At 48.3% G+C, this 27897-nt stretch overlaps 1 protein-coding gene across 1 annotated transcript; it reads left to right on the forward strand.

Annotated features, from left to right (window-relative positions):
* Window positions 1-1157: 1157 nt before the first annotated feature.
* On the forward strand, window positions 1158-27768 carry CRLF2 (cytokine receptor like factor 2). The gene is made up of 8 exons (XM_073013267.1): window positions 1158-1326; window positions 5815-5917; window positions 10319-10485; window positions 15604-15737; window positions 20999-21161; window positions 22119-22239; window positions 25109-25193; window positions 26733-27768. Exons 1-8 carry the CDS (start codon window positions 1182-1184, stop codon window positions 26997-26999), a joined length of 1185 nt encoding a protein of 394 aa, XP_072869368.1. The 5' UTR covers window positions 1158-1181; the 3' UTR covers window positions 27000-27768.
* Window positions 27769-27897: the final 129 nt, after the last annotated feature.

The raw sequence follows: 27897 nt of genomic DNA on the forward strand, positions 1-27897 counted from the left end.
GTGAAGGGGAGGGGGAAGGAGGGGGGGAGGGGGGAAGGAGGTGGAGGGAAGGGGGAAGGAGAGGGGAGGGGGAAGGAGGTGGAGGGGAGGGGAAGGAGGGGGGGAGGGGGGAAGGAGGTGGAGGGGAGGGGGAAGGAGGGGGAGGGGAGAGGAGGGGAAGGGGTGTGGGAGGGAAGGGGGAGGGGACGGGGAGGGGAGGAGAGGGGAGGGAAGGGATAGGTGGAGGGGAGGGGGGAAGGAGGTGGAGGGGAGGGGGAAGGAGGTGGAGGGAAGGGGGGAAGGAGGTGGAGGGGAGGGGGGAAGGAGGTGGAGGGGAGGGGGAAGGAGGTGGAGGGGAGGGGGATGGAGGGGGGGAGGGGGAAGGAGGTGGAGGGGAGGGGGAAGGAGAGGGGAGGGGGGAAGGAGGTGGAGGGGAGGGGGAAGGAGGGGGGAGGGGGAAGGAGGTGGAGGGGAGGGGGAAGGAGAAGGGAGGGGGAAGGAGGTGGAGGGGAGGGGAAGGAGGGGGGAGGGGGGAAGGAGGTGGAGGGGACGGGGAAGGAGAGGGGAGGGGGAAGGAGGTGGAGGGGAGGGGAAGGAGGGGGGGAGGGGGGAAGGAGGTGGAGGGGAGGGGAAGGAGGGGGGGAGGGGGGAAGGAGGTGGAGGGGAGGGGAAGGAGAGGGGAGGGGGAAGGAGGTGGAGGGGAGGGGGAAGGAGGGGGAGGGGAGGGGAGGGGGAAGGGAGGGGGAAGGAGGTGGAGGGGAGGGGGAAGGATGGGGGGAGGGGGGAAGGAGGTGGAGGGGAGGGGGAAGGAGGGGGAGGGGAGAGGAGGGGAAGGGGTGTGGGAGGGAAGGGGGAGGGGAAGGGGAGGGGAGGAGAGGGGAGGGAAGGGATAGGTGGAGGGGAGGGGGGAAGGAGGTGGAGGGGAGGGGAGACGAAGGGGGAGGGGGAGGGGAGGGGAAGGGGGAGGGGGAGGGGAGGGTGAAGGAAAGGAAGGGAAGGGCTCAGCTCAGCCCTGTGTGTGGTAATCCTGACCCTGGATGGATTGTGTGTGTGTGTGTGTGTGTGTGTGTGTGTGTGTGTGTGTGTGTGTGTGTGTGTTTGACAAGCGTATCTTTTAAAATCGAGCGTCACTGTGCTTCCTGCCTGTAATCATTTCCCTAATTTCCTTTCTGCCTTTTTAAAATCGAGGGTGACCTCTGCTTATGAGTCATGAGCGATCTGCTTGTGGCAGGTTCCTGAGGACCTCACTCTCCACGCCTGCTTCAGGCATGGCACGGTTGGTTCTGCTCTGGGGAGCTGCTGTCTTTCTGCTGGGAAGCTGGATGGCTTTGGGGCAAGTAGCAACAGGTAAGCTTTCACCACTGGCCTGCATGAAATATCCTTTATTTAAGTGCCCTCTTCTTGTCCTATTTTGGTTTGTGGTTTCCTTTGCAACCAGGCACTGTTTGTTTTGTAAAACTTAAAAAATGAGTGTGAAAGTTTCTTTTTTCTTTTCTTTTCTTTTTTTTCTTTGATACGGAGTCTCGCTCTTGTCGCCCGGGCTGGACGGCAGTGGCACGATCTCGGCTCTCTGCAACCTCCACCTCCTGGGTTCTAGCAATTCTCCTGCCTCAGCCTCCCAAGTAGCTGGGACGAAATGTATTTATAAGTAAATACATGAATAATAACTGTATTTATTGCTCCTGGAATATCCACGGCTTGTATGCCCTTTTGGTGGCCGGAACTAGGAACTGTATGTTTGCGTGTGTGTGTTTATCTATGATTGATTGATCAGTAGATATATTCATTTTAATTTATCCATCAATTTATCTCATCTATCTTTTCCCGTTCATCATCCACCCATCCATCATCCATCTATTATTCATTGATCCATCCACCAATATATACATCCACTCATCCATCAAACTATCCATCCACTCATACATTCACCCAGCCATCAACCCACCCACCCATCCATCCACCCATCCATCCACCCATCCATCCATCTATTATCCATCCATCCGTCCATCCATCCTCCCTTCCACTGTCCACCCATCATCCATCCATCCATCCATCCATCCATCCACCCATCCATCCACTCATCCATCCACCCACCCAGCCATCCATCCACTCATCCATCCACCCACCCAGCCATCCATCCACTCATCCATCCACCCATCCATCCATCCATCCATCTACCCATCCTTTCATCCATCCATCCACCCATCCATCCATCCATCCATCCTCCCTTCCACTGTCCACCCATCATCCATCCATCCATCCATCCATTATCCATCCATCCGTCCATCCATCCTCCCTTCCACTGTCCACCCATCATCCATCCATCCATCCATCCATCCGCCAACACATCCATCCATCCACCCATCAAACCATCCATCTACCCATGCATTCACCTACACTTTTATCCATTTATCCATCCATCCATCCATCCATCCATCCATCCATCCATCCATCCATATGCCAACACATCCATCCACCCACCCATCAAACCATTCATCTACCCATGCATTCACCTACACTTTTATCCATTTATCCATCCATCCATCCATCCATCCATCCATCCATCCATCCATCCATCCATGTACACATCTACATATCCATCTATCCATGCATCCATCCATCCATCCACCCACTCACCTGTTCATCCATTTATCCATCCATCCCCTCACTCATCCACCCACCCATCCACCCACCCTTTCATCCATCTATGCATCCATCCATCCATCCATCCACCCACTCACCTATCTGTTCATCCATTTATCTATCAATCCACTCACTCATCCACCCACCGATCCACCCACCCTTTCATCCACTTATCCATCCATCCATCCATCCATCCATCCATCCATCCATCCATCCACCATCCATCCACCAATACATCCATCTACCCATCCATCAAACCATCCATCCACCCGTGCACTCAGCCACACTTTCATCCACTCATCCATCCATCCATCCACCCATCCATGTGCACATCTACATATCCATCTATCCATGCATCCATCTACCCATCCACCCATTCATCTATGTATCTGTTCATCCATTTATTCATGCATCCATCCACCCATCCACCCATTCATCTATGTATCTGTTCATCCATTTATTCATGCATCCATCCACCCATCCACTTGCCTTCCATCTAAACACCCACCTGTCCATTGATTCATCCATCTACCCATCAATCCCTACCTATCTGTGTCTATCTGTTTGTCTAACTATTTCTATCATCATCTATATAATTCTATCTATCTAACATTACTATCTGTCTGTCTATCTATCTATCTATCTATCTATCTATCTATCTATCTATGTCTCTATCTATGTATCTATCTATCTATCTATCTATCTATGTATCTATCTATCTATCTATGTATCTATCTATCTATCTATGTACCTATCTATCTATGTATCTATGTATCTATGTATGTATCTATCTATCTACCTACCTATCTATCTATCTGTCTATCTCTATCTATCCTCCAGATACCTCCACTTAAAACCCAACATGATAAGGCTCACTGTAGCCTGTCTTTCCAAACCTGTAACTCACTTCTTTGACAGTGAGAGACTTGGCTGCCATTATCCAAAATATCATTGCATGTTTGCTGAATTCTAAAATATTCCTATTCTCCGTGTTCGGAATTACAAACCCAGACCTCTTGAAACGTCAGAGCTACTAAAGTCTAAGCAAACTTCCTAGCAAAGATAGAAATACTTCTTTAGACTTGGTCCATTTCTGTTATTTTAGTTTAGTTTATTTTGATACGGAGTCTTGCTGTGTCACCCAGGCTGGAGTGCAGTGACACAATCTTGGTTCACTACAACTTCTGCCTCCTGGGTTCAAGCCATTCTCCTGCCTCAGCCTCCTGGGTAGCTGGGATTACAGGCACCTGCCACCACGACCAGCTCATTTTTTGTGTTTTTAATAGAGATGGGGTTTCACCATGTCGGCCAGGCTGGTCTTGAACTCCTGACCTCAGGTGATCCGTCCACCTCGGCCTCCCAAAATGTTAAGATTACAGGCGTGAGCCACCGCGCCCAGCCGGTCCATTTCTGAAGTTGGTGTGTGTGGTGTTTTGAGAAAGACAGTCAGGTGGATCGATGGGGACAGTTTCCGATGCCACCTTAGGTATCCACAGGGGATGTGTCACTGGATACATGACTGATGCTCGTATCCGTGCATGGCACTAGTGGGTGAACATTACCTTTTGCACAAACAAAAGCAGCCAGGCATGGTGGCTCATGCCTGTCATCCTAGCTGAGATTTGGGAGGCTGAGGCAGGTGGATCACAAGGTCAGGAGATCGAGACCATCCTGGCTAACACAGTGAAACCCCGTCTCTCCTAAAAACACAAAAAACTAGCCAGGTGCGGTGGCGGGCACCTGTAGTCCCAGCTACTCAGCAGGTTGAGGCAGGAGAATGGTGTGAACCTGGGAGGTGGAGGTTGCAGTGAGCTGAGATCGCACCACTGCACTCCAGCCTGGGCAACAGAGTGAGACTGTGTCTCGAAAAAAAAAAAAAAAAAAGGCAACTATAATTGTACCCTTGTTGACTTGTCTCTGAGGTTTTTGCAAAGGGTAAGGTCCACCCACTAGTGGCTTGCACAGATGTGAGCGTCAATCGTGTATCCAATGACACATCTTCTGTGGATATGTAAGGTGGCATTGTCTCTTCTGGACCAGGCTTTATGTATTCTGCAGCTCTTGCTCAAGGAATTAACGGGTAACCCGTGCATACAAACCTTGGTTTTCTCTGTCCTTTGACATTTTATTGATTATTATTTTTTGAGATGGAATCTAGCTCTGTCACCCAGGCTGGAGTGCAGTGGTGCAATCTCGGCTCACTGCAACCTTCTCCCAGGTTCAAGCGATTCTTCTGCCTCAGCCTCCCGAGTAGCTGGGATTACAGGCACCCACCACCACACATGGCTAATTTTTGTACTTTTAGTAGAGACGGTGTTTCACCGTGTTGGCCAGGGCTGGTCTTAAACGCATGACCTCAGGTGATCCACCTGCCCCAGTCTTCCAAAGTGTTGGCATTACAGGCATGAGCCACCGTACCCAGCCAGACCTCTGTTCTTTTATTTTTTATTTATTTATTTATTTTTGAGACGGAGTCTCACTCTGTCGCCCAGGCTGGAGTGCAGTGGCACAATCTCCGCTCACTGCAACCTCCATCTCCCGGGTTCAAGTGATTCTCCTGCCTCAGCCTCCCGAGTAGCTGGGACTACAGGCACCCGCCACCACGCCCGGCTAATTTTTTGTATTTTTAGAAGAGATGGGGTTTCTCCGTGTTGGCCAGGATGGTCTCGATCTCCTGACCTCTTGATCCATCTGCCTCGGCCTCCCAAAGTGCTGGGATGACAGAGGTGAGCCACCACACCCAGCCAGATCTCTGTCCTTTTAAACCAGCCTCTCCTTCTTAGGACGAAAGTGCTGGCTCCGTGCTGTAAGTTTCTAGCTGTTTTTAGAGTTGCCTCGCCGGGCGCGGTGGCTCACGCCTGTCATCCCAGCACTTTGGGAGGCTGAGGTGGGCGGATCATGAGGTCAGGAGATCCAGACCATCCTGTTGAATATGATGAAACCCCGTCTCTACTAAAAATGCAAAAAATTAGCCGGGCGTGGTGGCTGGCGCCTGTCATCCCAGCTACTCGGGAGGCTGAGGCAGGAGAATCGCTTGAACCCTGAGGTGAAGGTTGCAGGGAGCCAAGATTGCGACACTGCACTCCAGCCTGGGCGACAGGGAAAGACTCCATCTCAAAAACAACAATAAATTAAAAAATAAAAATAAAAGAGTTGCCTGACAGTGAACTTCCTGCATCTTTCTGTGTCTAGGAGAAGGAGTACAGATTCAGATCATCTACTTTAATCTAGAAACGGTGCAGGTGACATGGAATGTCAGCCACGACCCCAGGAGTAACCTGAGTTTCCACTACAAGTAAGTGGTCCCACCCTGGAAGGCAAACCCCACAGCCCGGGGCTCAAAATAGCTCTTCTGAGCCGTCAGCGATTGGGGAACGCCCGAGAATGAAAGTGTGAAGCGTCACACTCGTAAAGCCAGAATGTTTGTTCTGTGAAACCCTCAGCCCTCACCACAACCGCAAGCTCATCACCCCAAACCTTTTTGCCAAGGGATGGCTGACTCATGCTCAAAATCACCTACCTTCTTTTTGTTGGTTTGTTTGTTTTTGAGCCGGAGTCTCGCTCTGTTGCCCAGGCTGGAGTTCCGTGGCGTGATCTCAGCTCACTGCAACCTCCGCTTCCCGGGTTCCAGCGATCCTCCTGCCTCAGCCTCCCGAGCAGCTGGGAGGACAGGCACCTGCCACCACGCCCGGCTAATTTTTGTATTTTTAGTACTGTTGGCTAGGCTGGTTTCAAACTCCTGACCTCATGGGATCCGCCTGCCTCGGCCTCCCAAAGTGCTGGGATGACAGGCGTGAGTCACGGCATCCGGCCTGAAAATCACCTAGATTCTTCACGGGAGATTAAGAGATTTGTTCACCCAGGGCTGTGGGTGAACTTGAAATCTTATCTGCTAGGCAGCCGGGGAAGGGAAGATTCACTCTCTGAAACGTGTCACAGCCTCTTACCCGGCGCTGCCTCCTACCCTGTGTCTGCCTGATGTGACTGTCTTTTTATTTTTACCTTGGCTTAGTTGGACACCCAGAAGCGTGCGTGTCAGTGTTGGAGGAAGGGTTTTTGCAATACATTGAGTCATGGGTGGTTGATTCTTCAGTTTGATAGCAAAACAGATAAACGGGAAAGTGTACAGAACAGGGAAATTTTAAAATGAACTCACTTGGAAAGTAAGACTCACCGCGGGGAGCGTTGATCTTAACTGCTTGGCGTATGGTACTTTGTTATGGCACCTTAGGATACCCCTGCTTTCAGGAGGGTCTTTGCAGTAAAAGAATGGCCGGGCACGGTGGCTCACACTTCTAATCCCAGCACTTTGAGAGGCCGAGGCTCACCTGAGGTCAGGAGTTCAAGACCAGCCTGGCCAATATGAGGAAACGCCATCTCTACTGAGAAATACGAAAATTAACCGGGCGTGGTGGCAGGTGCCAGTCATCCTAGCAACTTGTGAGGCTGAGACGGGAGAATCGCTTGAACCACTGGAGGCAGAGGTTGTGGTGAGCTGAGATCGCACCACTGCACTCCAGCCTGGGTGACAGAGCAAGACTCCGTCTCAAAAAGAAAAAAAAAAAAAAAAAAAAAGAATTCCTGATCCAGGAATTCCCTGGACATTGTTGACGAGGGGTAAGCCACTTGGTCTCACTCTGGGTGACATTTTTTTTTCCCTGTGCAGAAAAACCAGAGTGTTATGTGATCTTGGCACATTCTTTTATTTTTTTTGAGACGGAGTCTCACTCTGTCACCCAGGCGGGAGTGCAGTGGCGCGATCTCGGCTCACTGCAACCTCCACCTCCCGGGTTCAAGCGATTCTCCTGCCTCGGCCTCCCGAGTAGCTGGGACTACAGGCACCTGCCACCACGCCCGGCTAGTTTGTTTGTATTCTTAGAGACGGGGTTTCCCTCATGTTGGCCAGGCTGGTCTTGAACTCCTGACCTCGTGATCTGCCGGCCTCGGCCTCTCAAAGTGCTGGGATTACAGGTCTGAGCCACCGTGCCCGGTCATTCTTTTACTGCAAAGACCCTCCTGAAAGCAGGGGTCTCCTAAGGTGCCATAACAAAGTACCATACGCCAAGCAGTTAAGATCAACAGTTATTCTCCTAGTTCCGGAGGCCAGAAGTCCAAAATCAAGGACAGGACTCTCCTCCCTTCACAGGCTCTAGGGGAGGATCCTTCCTGCCTCTCCCAGCTCCTGGGGGCTCCAGGTGTCCCTGGGCTTGTGGCCACATCACTCCAGTCTCTGCCTCCGTCTCCACGTGGCCTCCTCCTCTGTGTCTGTGTCTCCTCTTCTGTCTCTTAGAAGGACACCTGTCATTCCATTTAGGGCTCTCCCAAATCCAGAATGATCTCATCTTCAGATCCTTAACTAATTAGATCTGCAAATACCCTATTTCAAAATAAGGACTCTTTGTTAAGTTCTGGATATTAGGGTATAGACAGATCTTTTTGAGGGAACCACAGTTCAATCCAGTTCAACTATATGCGTCTCCCTCTGGAGGCTGTAGGGGAGGATCCTTCCTGCCTCTCCCAGCTCCTGGGGGCTCCAGGCGTCCCTGGGCTTGTGGCCACATCACTCCAGTCTCTGCCTCCGTCTCCACGTGGCCTCCTCCTCTGTGTCTGTGTCTCCTCTTCTGTCTCTTAGAAAGACACCTATGATAGCATTTTGCATTTAAGGGCCATCTGCATCAGGACAAGGTAATCTCCAGATTGACCTTAATTACATCTGCCAAGATCTCTGTGTCTCCCCTTCTATCTCTCAGAGGGACACCTGTCATTGGATTTAAGACCCACCCTCATCCAGGAGGATCTCATCTCCAGATCCTTCACTTAATCGCATCTGCAACGAGCGTATTGCTGAATAAGGCCTTATTCCAGGTCTGGGCATTAGGACACAGATAGATCTTTCTGAGGGACACAGATCAATCCACTACAGCTGTATCCTGTTGCCTCCGGAGGCTCCAGGGGAGGCTCCTTCCTGCCTCTCCCAGCTCCTGGGGGCTCCAGGCGTCCCTGGGCTTGTGTCCACATCACTCCAGTCTCTGTCTCTGTGTCCACGTGGCCTTCTCCTCTGTGTCTGTATATCCTCTTGTGTCTCTTAGAAGAGTATTTTTCACTGTATTTCTTTGCTAGCTCATAAAAATATTCTAATTGGACTGAGAGCTCACATTAATCCAGAGGAGTGCATTGGCGTAATCTTAGCTCACTGCAACCTCCACCTCCCAGGTTCAAGTGATTCTCCTGTCTCAGCCTTCTGAGTAGCTGGGACTACAGACACCTGCCACCACGCCCGGCAAATTTTTGTGTTTTTATTTTTAGTAGAGACACGGTTTCACCATGTTGACCGGGCTGGTCCCGAACTCCTGACCTCAGGTGATCCACCCGTCTCAGCCTCCCAAAATGCTGGGATTACAGGTGTGAGCCACCATGTCCGGCCTCCTCTTATAAAAATATTCTAATTAGATTGAGGGCTCACATTAATCCAGGAGGATTTTATTTCAGTGCTTATCTAATCACGTCTCCAAAAACCCTATTTGCAGCTAACATCCCATTCACAGCTTCTGGGAGTTGGGACGTGGGCATGGCTTATGGACGGCCACAATTCAACACACTACAGAAACCATGCAACGGTTTTTTGTTTGTTTGTTTGTTTTTTGAGACAGTTTCTCTCTTGTCGCCCAGGCTGGGGTGCAGTGGCACGATCTCGGCTCACTGCAACCTCCGCCCCCAGGTTCAAGGGATTCTCCTGCCTCTGCCTCCCAAGTAGCCGGGACTACAGGCACCTGCCACCACGCCCGGCTAATTTTTGTATTTTTAGTAGAGATGGGGTTTCTCCATGTTGGTCAGGGTGGTCTCGAACTCTACACCTGCACCTGGTGACACACACAAGGCGTTTAAATATTTATGAGAGAGTAAGGTTTTCTGTTTGGACAGGTGTTGCTGTAGTTAGCTGTAAAGAAGGGTCAGTGAAGTTAGTGAGGAGGGAACCTGGCCGGACGGAGGCCACGGTGAGAATGCAGCGTGAAGGAACGGCCATTAGATTGATTAAACGCTGTTTTAAGAAATGTCCAGGCTGGGCGTCGTGGCTCACGCCTGTCATCCCAGCATTTTGAGAGGCTGAGGCAGGAGGATAACCTGAGGTCAGGAGTTGGAGACCAGCCTGGTCAACATGGCGAAACCCCGTCTCTACTAAAAACACAAAAATTACCTGGGCATGGTGGCGGGTGCCTGTAATCCCAGCTACTCAGGAGGCAGAGGCAGGAGAATCGCTTGAACCCGGGAGGCAGAGATTGCAGTGAGCCGAGATTGCGTCACTACACTCCAGTCTCAAGGACAGAGCAAGACACCGTCCAAAAGGAAAAAAAAAAAAAAAAAAGGTCAGCGTGCTAACTCACACCTCTAATCCCAGCACTTTGGGAGGCCAAGGTGTGTGGATCACCTGAGGTCAGGAGTTCGAGACCAGCCTGGCCAACACGGTGAAACCGTGTCTCCAGTAAAACTACCAAAATTACCTGGGCATGGTGGCGGGTGCCTGTGAATCCCAGCTACTCAGGAGGCTGAGACAGGAGAATTGCTTGAACCCAGGAGGCGGAGGTTGCAGTGAGCTGAAATTGCACCAGCCTGGGCGGCAAGAGCAGGACCCCATGTCTAAATAAATAAATGAATAAATAAAGCACGGTTGCTAAATGGTCATCATTTTAAACCCCAGATTCCATCGAGATGAGGCCTATGACCAGTGCTCTGTCTACATTCTCCAGGAAGGCCACACTTCGGGGTGCCTCCTAGACGCAGAGCAGCAAGACGATATTCTCCATTTCTCCATCAGGAACGGGACGCACCCCGTTTTCACCGCCAGTCGCTGGATCTTTTATTACCGTAAGTATTGTAAAGCCAGCTCACCATGCTTGTCGGTACTTCCTTCACCTTATTACCCCAAGGACTGAAAACCAAGCTCCTGCAAATCGCCGGATCCATGATTACCGTTAACTCTTGAAAAGTGAGCTCACCCTGCTTTTCAGTACTTCCTTCAGCTTATTACAAGTACTGAAAAGCTCATGCAAATCGCCGGATTCATGATTACCGTAGCTATTGAAAAGCCAGCTCACCACGCTTTTCAGTACTTCTTTCAGCTTATTACCACAGGTACTGAAAAGCTCATGCAAATCGCCCGATTCATGATTACCGTAGCTATTGAAAAGCAAGCTCACCACGCTTTTCAGTACTTCTTTCAGCTTATTACCACAAGTACTGAAAAGCTCATGCAAATCGCCGGATTCATGATTACCGTAGCTATTGAAAAGCAAGCTCACCACGCTTTTCAGTACGGCCTTCAGCTTTTTACCATAAGTAATGAAAAGCAAGTTCATGCAAGTAGCCGGATCAATGATTACCGTAACAACTGAAAAGCAAGCTCAGCACACTTTTCAGTACTTGAAACTCACGCAAATCGCCGGATCCATGACTACCGTAGCTGTTGAGAAGCAAGCTCACCACGCTTTTCAGTACTTCCTTCAGCTTATTACCGTAAGTAATGAAAGGCAAGTTCATGCCAGTCACAAGTTCACGCCGGATCCATGATTACCGTAACAATTGAAAAGCCAGCTCAGCCCACTTTTCAGTACTTCCTTCAGCGGATTACCCTAAGTACTTAATGAAAAGCCATCTCATGATAGTCGCTGGATCAATGATTACCGTAACTACTGAAATGCAAGCCCAGCATACTTTTCAGGACTTCCTTCAGCTGATTACCGTAAGTACTGAAAAGCTCATGAAAATCGCCGGATCCATGATTACTGTAGCCATTGAAAAGCAAGCTCATCACGCTTTTCAGTACTTCCTTCAGCTGGTTACCCTAAGTACTGAAAAGCAATCTCATGATAGTCGCTGGATCAATGATTACCGTAACGATTGAAAAGCATGCCCAGCCTACTTTTTAGTACTTCCTTCAGCTGATTACCATGAGTATTGACAAGCAAGCTCAGACAAGTCACTGGATTAGTGATTACTGTAGCTATTGAAAAGCAAGCTCACCATGCTTTTCAGTACTTCCCTCAGCTTATTACCATAAGTACTGAAAAGCAAGCTCACGCCAGTCGCGGGATCAATGATTACCGTAACTACTGAAAAGCAAGCCCAGCACACTTTTCAGTACTCTTTCAGCTCGTCACCTTCAGTTAGTTTCAGTAAATTCTGAAAAGCAACCTCATGGACCATTGGCCACTGGAGCCCAGTGCCCAGTTCTTGACTCCAAGTAAGGAGGAACCGACCTTCTAGAAAGTTCCCACTTAGACACACACTAGTCGGGGATGAATCTCCCCAGTGGGGAGACCAAATGACTGTGATTTAAGGGAATGAATTAAAGCTTGGGCGCGGTGGCTCACGCCTGTAATCCCAGCACTATAGGAGGCCAAGACGGGCGGAGCACTTGAGGTCTGGAGTTCGAGACCAGCCGCGCCAACATGGTGAAACCCTGTCTCTATTAAAATTAAAAAATAAACAAAATTAGCTGGGCGTGGTGGCGCACACCTGTAATCCCAGCTATCCGGGAGGCTGAGGCAGGGCAATTGCTTGAACCCGGGAGACAGAGGCTGCAGTGAGCCAAGATCACGCCACTGCACTCCAGCCTGGGCGATTTATAAATTCATTATTGAAAAATAAATAAGACCGGGCGCGGTGGCTCACGCCTTTCATCCCAGTACTTTGGGAGGCCGAGGCAGGAGGATCACCTGAGGTGGGGAGTTCGAGACCAGCCTGACCAACATGGAGAAATCCCGTCTCTACTAAAAATACAAAATTAGCCAGGCGTGGTGGCGTGCACCTGTCATCCCAGCTACTCGGGAGGCTGAGGCAGGAGAATCACTTGAACCCGGGAGGCGGAGGTTGTAGTGAGCTGAGATCCAGCCACTGCACCCCAGCCTGGGCAACAAGAGGGAAACTTCATCTCAAATAAATAAATACATAAAATAAGGGAATTAATTAGAGATGCTGCCCTCTGGTGCCCTGTGTATACACACACACACACGCGCACACACACACACACACAGACACACACACACACACACGCAGACAGACACACACACAGACACACACACACAGACACACACACACAGAGACACACACACGCACACACACACAGATACACACACACAGACACACACACACAGACACACACACAGACACACACGCACACACACACACACAGACACACACACACACAGACACACACACGCACACACACACACACAGACACACACACACAGACACACACACACACAGACACACACACGCACACACACACATACACACAGACACACACACACAGATACACACACACAGACACACACAGATACACACACACAGACAGACAGACACACAGATACACACACACAGACACACACACAGACACACACAGATACACACACACAGACAGACACACACACAGATACACACACACACAGACACACACACAGAGACACACACAGACACACACACAGAGACACACACAGATACACAGACACATACACACAGACACACACACAGACACACACAGACACACACACACAGACACACACGCACACACAGACACACACACAGACACAGACACACACACAGACACAGACACACACACATACACACACAGACATACACACACAGACACACACACAGACATACACACACACAGACACACACAGACACACACACAGACACACACACACAGACACAGACAGACACACACACACAGACACACACAGACACACACACAGACACAGACACACACACACAGGGAGCAGAAAATAGTCTCTCACCGTCATCCCACTCACCGGATTTTTTATCTTTTTTTTTTTTTTTGAGAGGCAGGGTCTTGCTCTGTTGCCCAGGCTGGAGTGCAGTGGTGCAATCACAGCTCACTGCAGCCTCCACCTCCTGTTTTCAAGCGATCCTCCCGCCTCAGCCTCCAGGGTAGCTCAGACCACAGACACACACCACCATGCCTGGCAAACGTTCTCATGTTTTGTAGACCTGGGGTCTCACCATATTGCCCAGGCTGATCTCGAACTTCTGGGCTCAACAGATCCTCCTGCCTTGGCCTCCCAGATTTCTGGGATGACAGGCATGAGCCGCTGCACCTGGCAGGTTTCCTTATGTGCGTTGAGAACTGGCTGTAGGGAAACCCTCTTTCTAAAATGTTTCTTCTTTATCCTAGAATTCTGTAAGGCTGTGGCTCCTTTTTCCTTTTTTATTTTTCAGAGGTAGGGGAAACGGATCTGTTTCAGAATCCCGTGAGAACGGTGAACTCTTTATTCGCGAAATTACTCGTAGATACTGGGTGCGTTTCCTGGGCTCTAATAGGTCACCACAAACGGGAGGTTTAAAACAACAGAAACTTATTCTCTCCCAGTGAGATGGACGTGTCTGAGAGCCCCATTCCCTCCAGAGGCCCCAGGGGAGGATCCTTCCTGCCTCTCCCAGCTCCTGGGGGCTCCAGGCATCCCTGGGCTTGTGGCCGCATCACTCCAGTCTCTGCCTCCGTCTCCACGTGGCCTCCTCCTCTGTGTCTGTGTCTCCCCTTCTGTCTCTTACAAGGACACCTGTCATTGCATTTAGAGCTCACCCTACTCCAGGATGATCTCATGTCAAGATTCTTAACTAATTACATCTGCAAAGACCCTATTTCCAAATAAAGTCCCATCCACAGATTATGGAGAACAGGACACAAACATGTATTTTAGGGATCACCATTCAATGCATTACAGTTGTATCCAGTCCCTTCTGAAAGCTCTAGGGGAGGCTCCTTCCTGCCTCTCCCAGCTTCTAGGGGTTTCAGGCGTCCCTGGGCTTGTGGCCGCATCACTCCAGTCTCTGCCTCCGTCTCCACGTGGCCTCCTCCTCTGTGTCTGTGTCTCCTCTTCTGTCTCTTACAAGGACACCTATCGTTGCATTTAGAATGTTTCCTTCTCCGGTATGACCTCATCTTAACTAACTAAATGCATCTATAATGATCCCCTCCCCCCGACTTTGTTTTGAGATGGAGCGTCGCTCTGTCACCAGGCTGGAGTGCAGTGGCGCGATCTCGGCTCAATGCAACCTCCACCTCCCGGGTTCAAGCAATTCTTCTGCCTCAGCCTCCCGAGTAGCTGGGACGACAGGCGTGTGCCACCACGCCCGGCTAATTTTTGTATTTTTTTAGTAGAGACGGGGTTTCACCCTATTGGCCAGGCTGGTCTTGAACTGCTGACCTTGTGATCCACCCGCCTTGGCCTCCCAAACTGCTGCATTTACAGGTGTGAGCCACTGTGTCCAGCCAGATGAATTTTTTTTTTTTTTTTTTTTTTGATAGAGTTTTGCTCTTGTAGCCCAGGCTGGGTGCAATAGCATGATCTCGGCTCACGCAACCTCTGCCTCCGGGGTTAAAGCGATTCTCCTGCCTCAGCCTCCTGAGTAGCTGGAATTAGAGGCGCCCACCACCATGCTTGGCTAGTTTCTATCTATCTATCTATCTATCTATCTATCTATCTATCTATCTATATCATTCTATTTTATCTCTCTCTAGCTCTTTCAATCTGCTATTTTTAGCAGAGACAGGGTTTCTCCATGTTGGTCAATCTGGTCTCGAACTCCTGACCTCAGGTGATCTGCCCGCCTCGGCCTCCCAAAGGATCCTATTTTTAAATACAGTCCCATTCTGAGTTTCTAGGGAGTTGGGATTTTAACATGTATTTTTGTGGGGGACATAATTTAGCCTGTAAGAGACACACAGGACATTTTCCACAGAATTTTAGACAGTTCCTTCACAAACCTAACAGGTTCTCGGAGCTCTGGTGGAAGCTTCTCCTATAAAAGTAATGAAGATGGGCGAACCCCAAGCCCCATCAGGTGTTAAGGGAAGGGAGGGGTACACGCTAGAGAAAGGGGATGAAGTAAGCCTGTCATAGTCATCTCAGAGAGGAGGGATGTCACTGTCTGTAACATGAAGCTTCTGTTATTTCTTCTCAGTGAAGCCCAGTTCCCTGAAGCAGGTGAGCTTTTCGTGGCATCAGGACGCGGTGACGGTGACGTGTTCTGACCTGTCCTACAGGGGTCTCCTCTATGAGGTTCAGTACCGGAGCCCCTTCGACACAGAGTGGCAGGTGAGCCGGGCGGCCGTGACTCAGGGCGATGGTGGCTGGGCGACCCCCAGGTGCGAGCTGTGGGATTCGCTCTTCAATCAGACCCCCGGGTCCCCTTTGTCTACACCTGCCTGAATTCCACTCTGCTGTTTCTTCCTGAGACAGCTCTAGTCCAGCTCGCATTTCTCTCTGTGTCTCTGAGGGGTCTCCAGAGAAAGAGAACCAATAATACATCTCTCTCTCTCTCTCTCTCTCTCTCTTTCTCTCTCTCTCTCTCTCTATATATATCATTCTTTCTCTCTGTCTTTCAACCTATTATCTATCTATCTATCTATCTATCTATCTATCTATCTAATTCTATTTTATCTGTTTCTAGCTCTTTCAATCTATCTATCTATCTCATTCTATTTTACCTCTATCTCTGTCTTTCGATCTATCATCTATATTGTTCTATTTTATCTCTATCTCTGTCTTTCAAACTATTATCTATCATCTATCTATCTATCTATCTATCTATCTATCTATCTATGATCTATCTATATCTATCTGTCTATCTCTATATCATTCTCTCTGTCTTTCAATTTATCTATCTATCCATATCATTCTATTATATCTCTCTGTATCTCTTTAAATCTATCATCTATGCATCTATCTACGTATGTATGTATCTATCTATCTACCTATCTCATTCTATTTTATCTGACTCTATCTCTTTCTATCTATCTGTCTATCTATCTATCTATCTATCTATCTATCTATCTAACCATTCTATTTTACCTCTATCTCTATCTTTTGATCTATTATCTATCTATCTATCTATCTATCTATCTATCTATCTATCTATCTATCAATCTATCATCTATCTATCTATATCATTCTATTTTATCTCTCTCTAGCTCTTTCAATCTGCTATCTATCTCATTCTATTTTATCTGTCTTTCTCTTTCAATCTATCATCTATCTATATCATTTTATTTTGTCTCTGTCTTTCAATCTATCATCTAGTTTATCGATTAACTCTCTTTGTTCTATCTCTCTATTGCTCAATCCATATCTATTTTATGTACCAACTGTCTTTTATCTATCTATGTACTATCAATCATCTATGTATATCATTCCTATCTCTATCTAGCTCATCTATCTATCATCTCTATCTACCTACCTATTTTCTCTCTCTATTCTACCATCTACTATCCTATGTATTTATCTATCTACATATGTATCTATATATCTATCATCTATCTGTCTCTATCTATTTATATATCATCTATCTGTCTACTTCTCTCTATCACCTGTCTATGTATTATCTATCTATCATCTATTTATCTATCATCTATCTATCATCTATCTATGTATCATCTATCAAGTCTATCATCTCTCTGTTTCATCTATTTATCTATCTTTTCTTTATCTACTTCTAGTCCCACCTCTATCTCTATCTCTACATATCTGTCTCTCTACACACACACACACACACACACACACACACACACAGACACTCAAACACAGGCACACAGACACACACAATGACACACACAGAAACACACAGACACGCACACACACACAGACACACAGACAGACACAGACACACAGACACACAGAAACACAGATATGCACCACACAGACACACACACAGACACACAGACGCACACAGACAGACACACACAGTGTCATGTGCTGCCTAAGGATATTTTTGTCGTCAGCAGACAGCATGTATCACGGTCGTGCCCTGTGATTATCACACGGCTATGATATTATCCTATGCAGGTGTCCCAATTAGTTTCTTCTCTACCCTATTTTTCCTGTAGCTTTTCTATGTTTAGATATGTTTAGATACACAAATACTTGCGTTAGGTTTGCCTGCACTGCTCAGTACAGTAACGTGCTGTACAGGTGCGTAGCCCAGGAACAATTTGCTATACAGCCTAGGTGTGCAGTGGGCTAGACCAGCGAGGTGTGTCTCAATAAACTCTACAATATTCTCACAATGGAGAAGTCACCTCACAAAGTATCTCTCAGAACACGTCCCATTGTTAAGCAATGCATGACTGTGTATCTACATATATGTGTGTATACACACACACATATACACACACATATATGTACACACCTTATATACATAGCTTGTATACACACACATATACACACCCACACATATATGTACACACCTTGTATACATAGCTTATATACACACACACATATACACACCCACACATATATGTACACACCTTGTTTACATAGCTTATATACACACACATACACACACATATGTACACACCTTGTATACATAGCTTATATACACACACACATATACACACCGACACACATATGTACACACCTTGTATACATAGCTTATATACACACACACATACACACCCACACATATATGTACACACCTTGTATACATAGCTTATATACACACACACATATACACACCCACACACATATGTACACACCTTGTATACATAGCTTATATACACACACACATATACACACCCACACCTATATGTACACACCTTGTTTACATAGCTTATATACACACACATATACACACACACATATATGTACACACCTTGTATACATAGCTTATATACACACACACATATATGTACACACCTTGTATACATAGCTTATATACACACACACATATACACACACACATATATGTACACACCTTGTATACATAGCTTATATACACACACACATATACACACCCACACACATATGTACACACCTTGTATACATAGCTTATATACACACACATATATGTACACACCTTGTATACATAGCTTATATACACACACACATATACACACACACATATATGTACACACCTTGTATACATAGCTTATATACACACACATATATGTACACACCTTGTATACATAGCTTATATATACACACACATATACACACACACATATATGTACACACCTTGTATACATAGCTTATATACACACACACATATACACACACATATATGCACACACCTTGTATACATAGCTTATATACATACACATATATACACACATGGGTATGCACAGCTTATATAGACACATAAACACACACATATATACACACTTTATATACACAGCTTATATACAAATATTTATACCCATGTATATACACACCTTACATACACCATATATACACACATATATAAACAGCTTATATACACATATATACACACGTATATACACACTTTATATACACAGCTTATATATACACAGATATATACACACATATATACACATATAGATACACAGCTTATATATACACATATATACACACCTTATATACACAGCTTATATACACATATATACACACACACATATGTACGCACCTAATATACACAGCTTATATATATACACATATATAAACACACATATAGATACACAGCTTATATATACACATATATACACACTTTATATACACAGCTTATATATACACACATATATACACACATATATACACATATAGATACACAGCTTATATATACACATATATACACACATATATACACACCTTATATACACAGCTTATATACACATATATACACACATATATACATGCCTTATATATACACACATATATGTACACACCTCATATGCACAGCTTATATATATACACATATACACACTCTGTGACTAGCTAGAGGTTTGTAAAATACACCAATCGGTGCTCCATAAAAATGCACCAATCAGCACTCTGTGGCTAGCTAGAGGTTTGTAAAATGCACCAATCACTGCTCTGTAAAAATGCACCAATCGGTGCTCTGCGGCTAGCTAGAGGTTTGTAAAATGCGCAAATCAGTGCTCCATAAAAATGCACCAATCAGCACTCTGTGGCTAGCTAGAAGTTTGCTAAAATGTGCCAATCAGTGAGCCATAAAAATGCACCAATTAGCACTCTGCAGCTAGCTAGAGGTTTGTAAAATGCACCAATCGGTGCTCCATAAAAAGGGACCAATCAGCATTCTGTGGCCAGCTAGAGGTTTGTAAAATGCACGAATCAGTGCTCCATAAAAATGCACCAATCAGTGCTCTGCAGCTAGTTAGAGGTTTGTAAAATGCGCCAATCACTGCTCTGTAAAAACACACCAATCAGTGCTCTGTGACTAACTGGAGGTTTGTAGAATGCGCCAATCAGTGCTCCGTAAAAACGCACCAATCAGCACTCTGCAGCTAGCTAGAGGTTTGTAAAATGGACCAATCAGCGCTCCGTAAAAACGCACCAATCAGCACTCTGCAGCTAGCTAGAGGTTTGTAAAATGGACCAATCAGTGCTCCATAAAAACACACCAATCAGTGCTTTGCGACTAGCTAGAGGTTTGTAAAATGCACCAATCAGTGCTCTGTAAAAACACACCAATTAGCACTCTGCAGCTAGCTAGAGGTTTGTAAAATGGACCAATCAGTGCTCCATAAAAACGCACCAATCAGCACTCTGTGGCCAGCTAGAGGTTTGTAAAATGGACCAATCAGCGCGCCATAAAAACACACCAATCAGCACTCTGCAGCCAGCTAGAGGTTTGTAAAATGGACCAATCAGCAGGACATGGGTGGGGACAAATAAGGGAATTAAAAACTGGCCGCCCCAGCCAGCAGCAGCAACCCATCTGGGTCCCCTTCCACACTGTGGAAGATTTGTTCTTTCGGTCTTCACGATAAATTTTCGGTCTTCACGATAAATTTTCGCTCTTCACAATAAATTTTTGCTCTTCACAATAAATCTTGCTGCCGTCCACTGTTCGGGTCCGTACCACCTTTGAGAGCTGTAACCCTCACCGAGAAGGTCCACAGCTCCATTCTTTTTTTTTTTTTTGAGACGGAGTTTCACTCTTGTTGCCCAGGCTGGAGTGCAGTGGCACGAGCTTGGCTCACTGCAACCTCTGTCTACCTTCTGGGTTCACACCATTTTCCTGCCTCAGCCTCCCAAGTAGTTGGGATTACAGGCATCCACCACCACGCCCAGCTAATTTTTGTATTTTTAGTAGAGATGGGGTTTCTCCATGTTGGTCAGGCTGGTCTCAAACTGGCGACCTCAGCTGATCCGCCCACCTTAGCCTCCCAAAGTGCTGGGATGAGATCAGCTGATCCACCCGCCTCGGCCTCCCAAAGTGCTGGGATGACAGGCATGAGCCACCGTGCCTGGCCTTGCAGCTTCATTCTTGAAGTCAGCGAGACCATGAACCCACCGGAAGGAAAACTCCAGACTCACAGGTTACATCACTAATCATTGTGTATATGTGTGTGTGTGTGTCTGTGTGTGTGTTTCTCCAGTCCAAACAGGAAAATACCTGCAATGTCACCATAGAAGACTTGGATGCCGAGAAGTGTTACGCTTTCCGGGCCCGGGTGAAGGCCGTGGAGGATGTGTATGGGCCAGACACGTACCCGAGCGACTGGTCAGAGGTGATGTGCTGGCAGAGAGGCGAGACTCGCGGTAATGTTTGTTACACAGCAGGGCCGCGTAACCTTGTCACCGGGCTGGAGTAGCCATAGCCACCGACACTGTCCTGCTTTCTTGGGAGGGGGGCTCCATCTGAAAGCAATGAGCAATTCCGCTCCTTGCCTTGCTCCCTGCCTGCTTTCACTCGGGCCAGTTTTCCTTCTTTTTTTTTTTTGTTGAGACAGAGTCTCAGTCTGTCGCCCAGGCTGGAGTGCAGTGGTGCGATCTCAGCTCACTGCAACCTCCACCTCCCGGGTTCATGCCGTTCCCCGCCTCAGCCTCCCGGGTAGCTGGGGTGACAGGCGCACACCACCAAGCATGCCTAATTTTTGTATTTTTAGTAGGGACGGGGTTTCTCCATATTGGCCAGGCTGGTCTCAAACTCCTGACCTTGTGATCCGCCCGCCTCAGCCTCCCAAAGTGCTGGGATTAAAGGCGTGAGCCACCGGGCCCAGCCTTCAGTGTATCTTCCTGGCAGTGGCTGTGGGATGTGTTCTCGTCCAGAGACACAGTATCTCTTTCCAGGATAAATTCCATAGGAATGAAAATTTGTTGACAGTAACATTCATTAAAAAAAAAAAAAAAATTAAGGCCTGTCTCTACTAAAAATACAAAAATTAGCCCGGTGTGGTGGCGGACGCCTGTAGTCCCAGCTACTCGGGAGGCTGAGGCAGGAGAATGGCGTGAACCCGGGAGGTGGAGGTTGCAGTGAGCCGAGATCGCGCCACTGCACTCCAGCCTGGGTGACAGAGTGAGATTCTGTCTCAAAAAAAAAAAAAAAAAAAAAAAAAGTAAGTAAAAGATTTGCTGACACTAATATTTACAAAAAAAAAAAAAAAAAAACAAATAAACAACGAAGAAAAAAAAAACACAAAACAATGAGGACGGTGGTTGGGGATGAGACGAACCATCATGTTGAAAATGCACAGCAGCCTTTTTGTTTCGTTTCAGATTCGTGCCCAGAGACACACATGACTCCCAAACCGAAGCTGTCCAAATTTATTTTAGTTTCCAGCCTGGCCATCCTTCTGATGGTGTCTCTTCTCCTTCTGTCTTTACGGAAATTATGGAGGTAAGGAGGAATCCTGCCAGGCATGGGTGGAGGATTTTGCTTGCAGAGTATCTGTGAAGTGGGAGAAAAGATTAACAGCCTGACAGAATCATTTTGCTGGGCTTCAGTTTCCAGTACAACGTCCACTTTTCTGACAGTGCGTTACAAGAAATTTCGGAGGGGCCGGGCACGGTGGCTCCTACCTGTAATCCCAGCACTTTGGGAGGCCGAGGCGGGCAGATCACAAGGTCACGAGTTTGAGACCAGCCTGGCCAATATGGTGAAATCCTATCTCTACTAAAGAATACAAAAATTAGGGTTGGACGCAGTGGTTCACGCGTGTGATCCCAGCACTTTGGGAGGCTGAGGCAGGTGAATCACGAGGTCAAGAGATCGAGACCATCCTGGCCACCAGCGTGGCCAACATGGTGAAAACCCGTCTCTAATAAAAACACAAAAATTAGCCGGGCGTGGTGGCAGGCACCTGTAGTCCCAGCTACTCGGGAGGCTGAGGCAGGAGAATCGCTTGAACCCGGGGGGCGAAAGTTGCAGTGAGCCGAGATCGCGCCATTGCACTCCAGCCTGGGTGACAGAGCAAGACTTCGTCTCAAAAAACAAAACAAAAAACAAAACAAAAAAATTAGATTGGCTAGGTGCAGTGGCTCATGCCTGCAATCCCAGTACTTTAAGAGGCCGAGGCAGGTGGACCACCTGAGGTCAGGAGTTCGAGACTAGCCTGGCCAACATTCCAAAACCCCCACCTCTACTACAAATATAAAAATTAGCCGGGTGCACTAGCACACGCCTGTCATCCCAGCTACTCCGGAGGCTGAGGCAGGAGAATCGCTTGAACCCAGGAGGTGGAGGTTGCAGGGAGCTGAGATTGCACCATTATACTCCAGCCTGGGCAACAAGGGTGAAACTCTGTCTGAAAGAAAGAAAACAGAAAACGAGCCGGGCATGGTAGCATGTTCTTGTAGTCCCAGCTACTTGGGAGGCCGAGGCAGAAGGATGGCTTGAGGTTAGGAGTTTAAGGCTGCAGTGAACTGTGACTGCACCACTGCACTCCAGCCTCGGTGACAGAGCGAGATTCCATCTCTCAAAAAGAAAAGAAGCCCAGGTAAAGCTGGGCAGCTTGGTGACGGCAGCAAGAATTGTACAAGCTCTGATATTGTCGTTGCTCAAGCTGTGACTGAATTTTCAGCTTTGGATCCAGTTAGAGATCTAGCCGAAACAATATTCTTTCAGACCCCAGAGAGAGCTTTTCAAAAATGTGGAGGTTGAGTTATTTTCTTATTTATCTATGTGTGTATTTATTTTCAGACAGAGTCTCGCTCTGTCTCCCTGGCTGGAGTGCAATGGTGCGATCTCGGCTCACTGCAACCTCCGCCTCCCCGGTTCAAGCGATTCTCCTGCCTCAGCCTCCCGAGTAGCTGGGGAGTTGAGTCATTTTCTTATTTATTTATTTATGTGTGTATTTATTTTGAGATGAAATCTTACTCTGTCACCCAGGCTGGAGTGCAGTGGCACGATCTCGGCTCACTGCAACCTCTGCCTCCCAGGTTCAAGCCATTCTCCTGCCTCAGCCTCTTGAATAGCTGGGACTAAAGGTGTGCGCCACCACGCCCGGCTAATTTTTGTATTTTTAGTAGAGACAGGGTTTCACCATGTTGGCCAGGCTGGTCTTGAACTCCTGACCTCAGGAGATCCGTCTGCCTTGGCCTCCCAAAGTGCTGGGATGACAGGCATGAGCCACTGCACCCGGCCAACCTCCTCTTCTTATAAAGACCTCAGCCCTGTTCAAACAGACCCTCCCTAGTGACCTCATTTTACCATCATCACCTTGTTAGAGACCCCCTCCCCCATTTCCAAATATAGTTTCATTGTGAGGTTGAGGATTAGAATTTCAACACAGGAATTTTCAAGAGTGACGGTCTCGTTTCAGCCCATCTCGTCAACAAGGTGCAAATAATCACGTATTTAATGCAAATCCGTGGTGTGCACAGGACGTGGCTCACTGTCCATCACACCTTATTCCCGGTGGGAACTTTTATATTTTTTAAGACAGAGTCTCGCTCTGTCACCCAGGCTGGAGTGCAATGGTATGGTCTTCACTCACTGCAACCTTCGCCTCCCAGGTTCAAGCGATTCTCCCGCCTCAGCCTCCCGAGTAGCTGGGATTATAGGCGTCCGCCACCACACCCAGTTAATTTTTGTATTTTTTGTATTTTTTTTTTTTTTTAAGACAGAGTCTCGCTCTGTCACCCAGACTGGAGTGCAGTGGCGCAATCTCAGCTCACTGCAACCTCCACCTCCTGGGTTCAAGCAATTCTCCCGCCTCAGCCTCCCGAGTAGCTGGGATTACAGGCGTCCGCCACCTCACCCAGTTAATTTTTGTATTTTTATTTATTTATTTTTTTAAAGACAGAGTCTCACTGTGTCGCCCAGGCTGGAGTGCAATGGTGCGATCTCGGCTCACTGCAACCTCCGCCTCCCGGGTTCACGCCATTCTCCTGCCTCAGCCTCCCGAGTAGCTGGTACTACAGGTGCCCTGGCTAATTTTTTTCTTGTATTTTCACTAGAGACGGGGTTTCACCATGTTGGCCAGGCTGGTCTCGATCTCTTGACCTCAGGTGATCCACCCGCCTCGGCCTCCCAAAGTGCTGGGATGACAGGCGTGAGCCACCGCGCCCAGCCTCCTGGGGGAAACTTTGTGAGGACCCCAGAGGCAGGGTCCCTGGGGAGGGTGAGGAGACACGTGTATCCACGCGGAAGGCCCTGCCCTGCCGTTCTTGGTCTCTCCCCGGGGTCCGTACCCTGCACGTGCTTCTTCCCAGCCCGGCTTGGGGGACAGTGCCTGACCTGACCACATTCTCCGTCTCTATTTCAGAGTGAAGAAGTTTCTCATGCCCAGCGTGCCAGACCCGAAATCCACCTTCCCTGGGCTCTTTGAGATACACCAAGGGAACTTCCAGGTATCTGCCCTCTCTTTGCATCTCCTCTCCTATCCACCAAGCAGGTGCATCGTGCCCACACTCGTATCTCCCTGACCGACGCTTTTAGAGAACGATATTTAGGGCTGGGCGCGGTGGCTCACGTCTGTCATCCCAGCACTTTGGGAGGCCAAGGCAGGTGGATCACGTCAGGTCAGGAGTTCGAGACCGGTCTGGTCAACGTGGTGAAACCCCGTCTCTACTAAAAATACAAGAATTAGCCGGGCGTGGTGGCAGGTGCCTGTCATCCCAGCTACTCTGGAGGCTGAGGCAGGAGAATCGCTTGAACCGTGGAGGCAGAGGTTGTGGTGAGCTGAGATTGTGCCACTGCACTCCAGCCCGGGGGACAGAGCCAGACTCTGCCAAGGAAAAAAAAAAAAAAGGAAGGAAGGAAGGGAAGGAGGGAGGGAGGGAGGGAGGAAAGGGGGAGAGAGAAAGGAAGGAAGGAAGGAAGGAAGGAAGGAAGGAAGGAAGGAAGGAAGGAAGGAAGGAAGGAAGGAAGGAAGGAAGGGGAGAAAGAAAGAAAGAAAGAAAGAGAGAAAGAAAGAAAGAGAGAAAGAGAGAAAGAGAGAGAGAGAGAGAAGGAAAGAAAGAAAGAAGAGAGAGAGAAAGAAAGAAAGAAAGGGAAAGAGAGAAAGAAAGAGAAAGAAGGAAAGAAGGAAGGAAAAGAAGGAGAAGAAGGAAAGAAAGAAAAGAAAAAGGAAGAGAGAAAGAAAAAAAAAAAGAAAGAAAGGAAAGAGGAAATAAAAGGGGCGTGATCTCGGCTCACTGCAACCTCTACCTCCCGGGTTCAAGCAATTCTCCTGCCTCAGCCTCCCGAGTAGCTGGGATGACAGGCACCCGCCACCACACCCGGCTCATTTTTGTATTTTTAGTAGAGATGTGGGTTTTCACCATGTTGTCCAGGCTGGTCTCAAACTCAAATCCACCCACCTCGGCCTCCCAAAGTGCCGGGATGACAGGCATGAGCCACCGTGCCCGGCCTGTGTGTTGATTTTAATGCTGCTTGGTTGTGTCTGAATTTCAAAGGGAACAGGGTAGAAGGAAGCATGTCCAACTCTGACTTCCCGTGATGTCTCCAACTAGGTTTTAAGATAACTTTGGAATCACCTTGACCCAGTGGAGAGTCCGTCAGCCTGTTGGAGGGCTTAGAATTTTATTTCTGGGGGCCGGGCACGGTGGCTCATGCCTTTGATCCCAGCACTTTGGGAGGCCGAGGCGGGCGGATCACCTGAGGTTGGGAGTTTGAGACCAGCCTGGCCAACACGGAGAAACCCCGTCTCTACTAAAAATACAAAATTAGCCACGTGCGGTGGTGAACACCCGCAATCCCAGTTACACAACCAAAGCTCTTGTCTGGGGATTTAGACCTCCCAGACGAGAGAGCTTTTCTGTTCCATTGGGAATGGCATGGTTTCCGTGGGAGGCTGCCCGGTTCCAGGGACGTCTGTGGTGGGTACCATGTGGACACTGTCTGTGGTGTGTCCGTTGTGTTTGAGCTCGCGTGTTTCCTCGTGGTAGGAGTGGATCACAGACACCCAGAACGTGGCCCACCTCCACAAGATGGCAGGTGCAGAGCCAGAAGGTGGCCCTGAGGAGTCCCTGGTGGTCCAGTTGGCCAAGACGGAAGCCGAGTCACCCAGGACGCTGGACCCACGGACCGAGGACAAAGAGACCTCTGGGGGATCCCTCCCGCTTCCCCACCAGCCGCCCCTGCAAGGCGGTGATGTGGTCACTCTTGGGGGCTTCACCTTTGTGATGAATGACGGCTCGTATGTGGCGTTATGATGGACAGACAACTGGCAAAAGTCAACGTCAGGGTCCACGTTGACGTTTAAAGACCGAGGGGAGTGTCCCGGGGACTCCACACCACCATGGACGGGGATGGTCCTCTCCAGTGATGGTAGGGCCAGGAACCTCTGAAGACCCAACCTCACCGCCTAACGAAGATGCTCTTACGCTCAGTTTCCCCCACGTGGGTCTCTCGGTTCAAAGGCTTGATGGCGGATGGGAGCCAACTGCTGGAGGAGATGGTCTCCCAGCTCCTTTTTCTGCCTGAACGTTGCGACGTAAACCCCAAGGCAGGACGTCCAAAATGCTCTAAGACCATCTTCCCCACTTTGTGAGCCCCCAGTTCCGTCCGTGTTCCATTTCCCTAGGACTGGATTCTCTGAGGAGTTTTTGTTTGTTTGTTTGGAGACAGAGTCTCACTCTGTCGCCCAGGCTGGAGTGCAGTGGGCACGATCTCGGCTCGCTGCAACCTCTGCCCCCCGAGTTCAAGTGATTCTCCCGCCTCAGCCTCCTGGGTACCTGGGATCACAGGTGCGCACCACCAGGCTCGGCTAGTTTTTGTATTTTTAGTAGAGACGGGGTTTCTCCGTGTTAGCCAGGATGGTCTCGATCTCCTGACCTCGTGATCCGCCTGCCTCGGCCTCCCAAAGTGCTGGGATTGCAGGCGTGAGCCACCGCGCCTGGCCCTCATTTCATCTTGACTTCTTCTGTTACACTCCACTGAGTGAAGACAAGAGAGAAAAACCGAAATTAAAGCATTTTCACGTGTTTCTTTCTTCAACATTTATTTCAGGTCTGAGTACATGTGCAGGTGTATTACGTGGGTGCATTGCGTGATGCTGAGGGTTGCGGTATGAAGGATCTGGTTACCCTGATACTGAACGTAGTATCCAAC

The sequence above is a fragment of the Chlorocebus sabaeus genome, chromosome X (genome assembly GCF_047675955.1).
Source record: "Chlorocebus sabaeus isolate Y175 chromosome X, mChlSab1.0.hap1, whole genome shotgun sequence".
NCBI classification, from domain to species: Eukaryota; Metazoa; Chordata; class Mammalia; order Primates; family Cercopithecidae; genus Chlorocebus; species Chlorocebus sabaeus.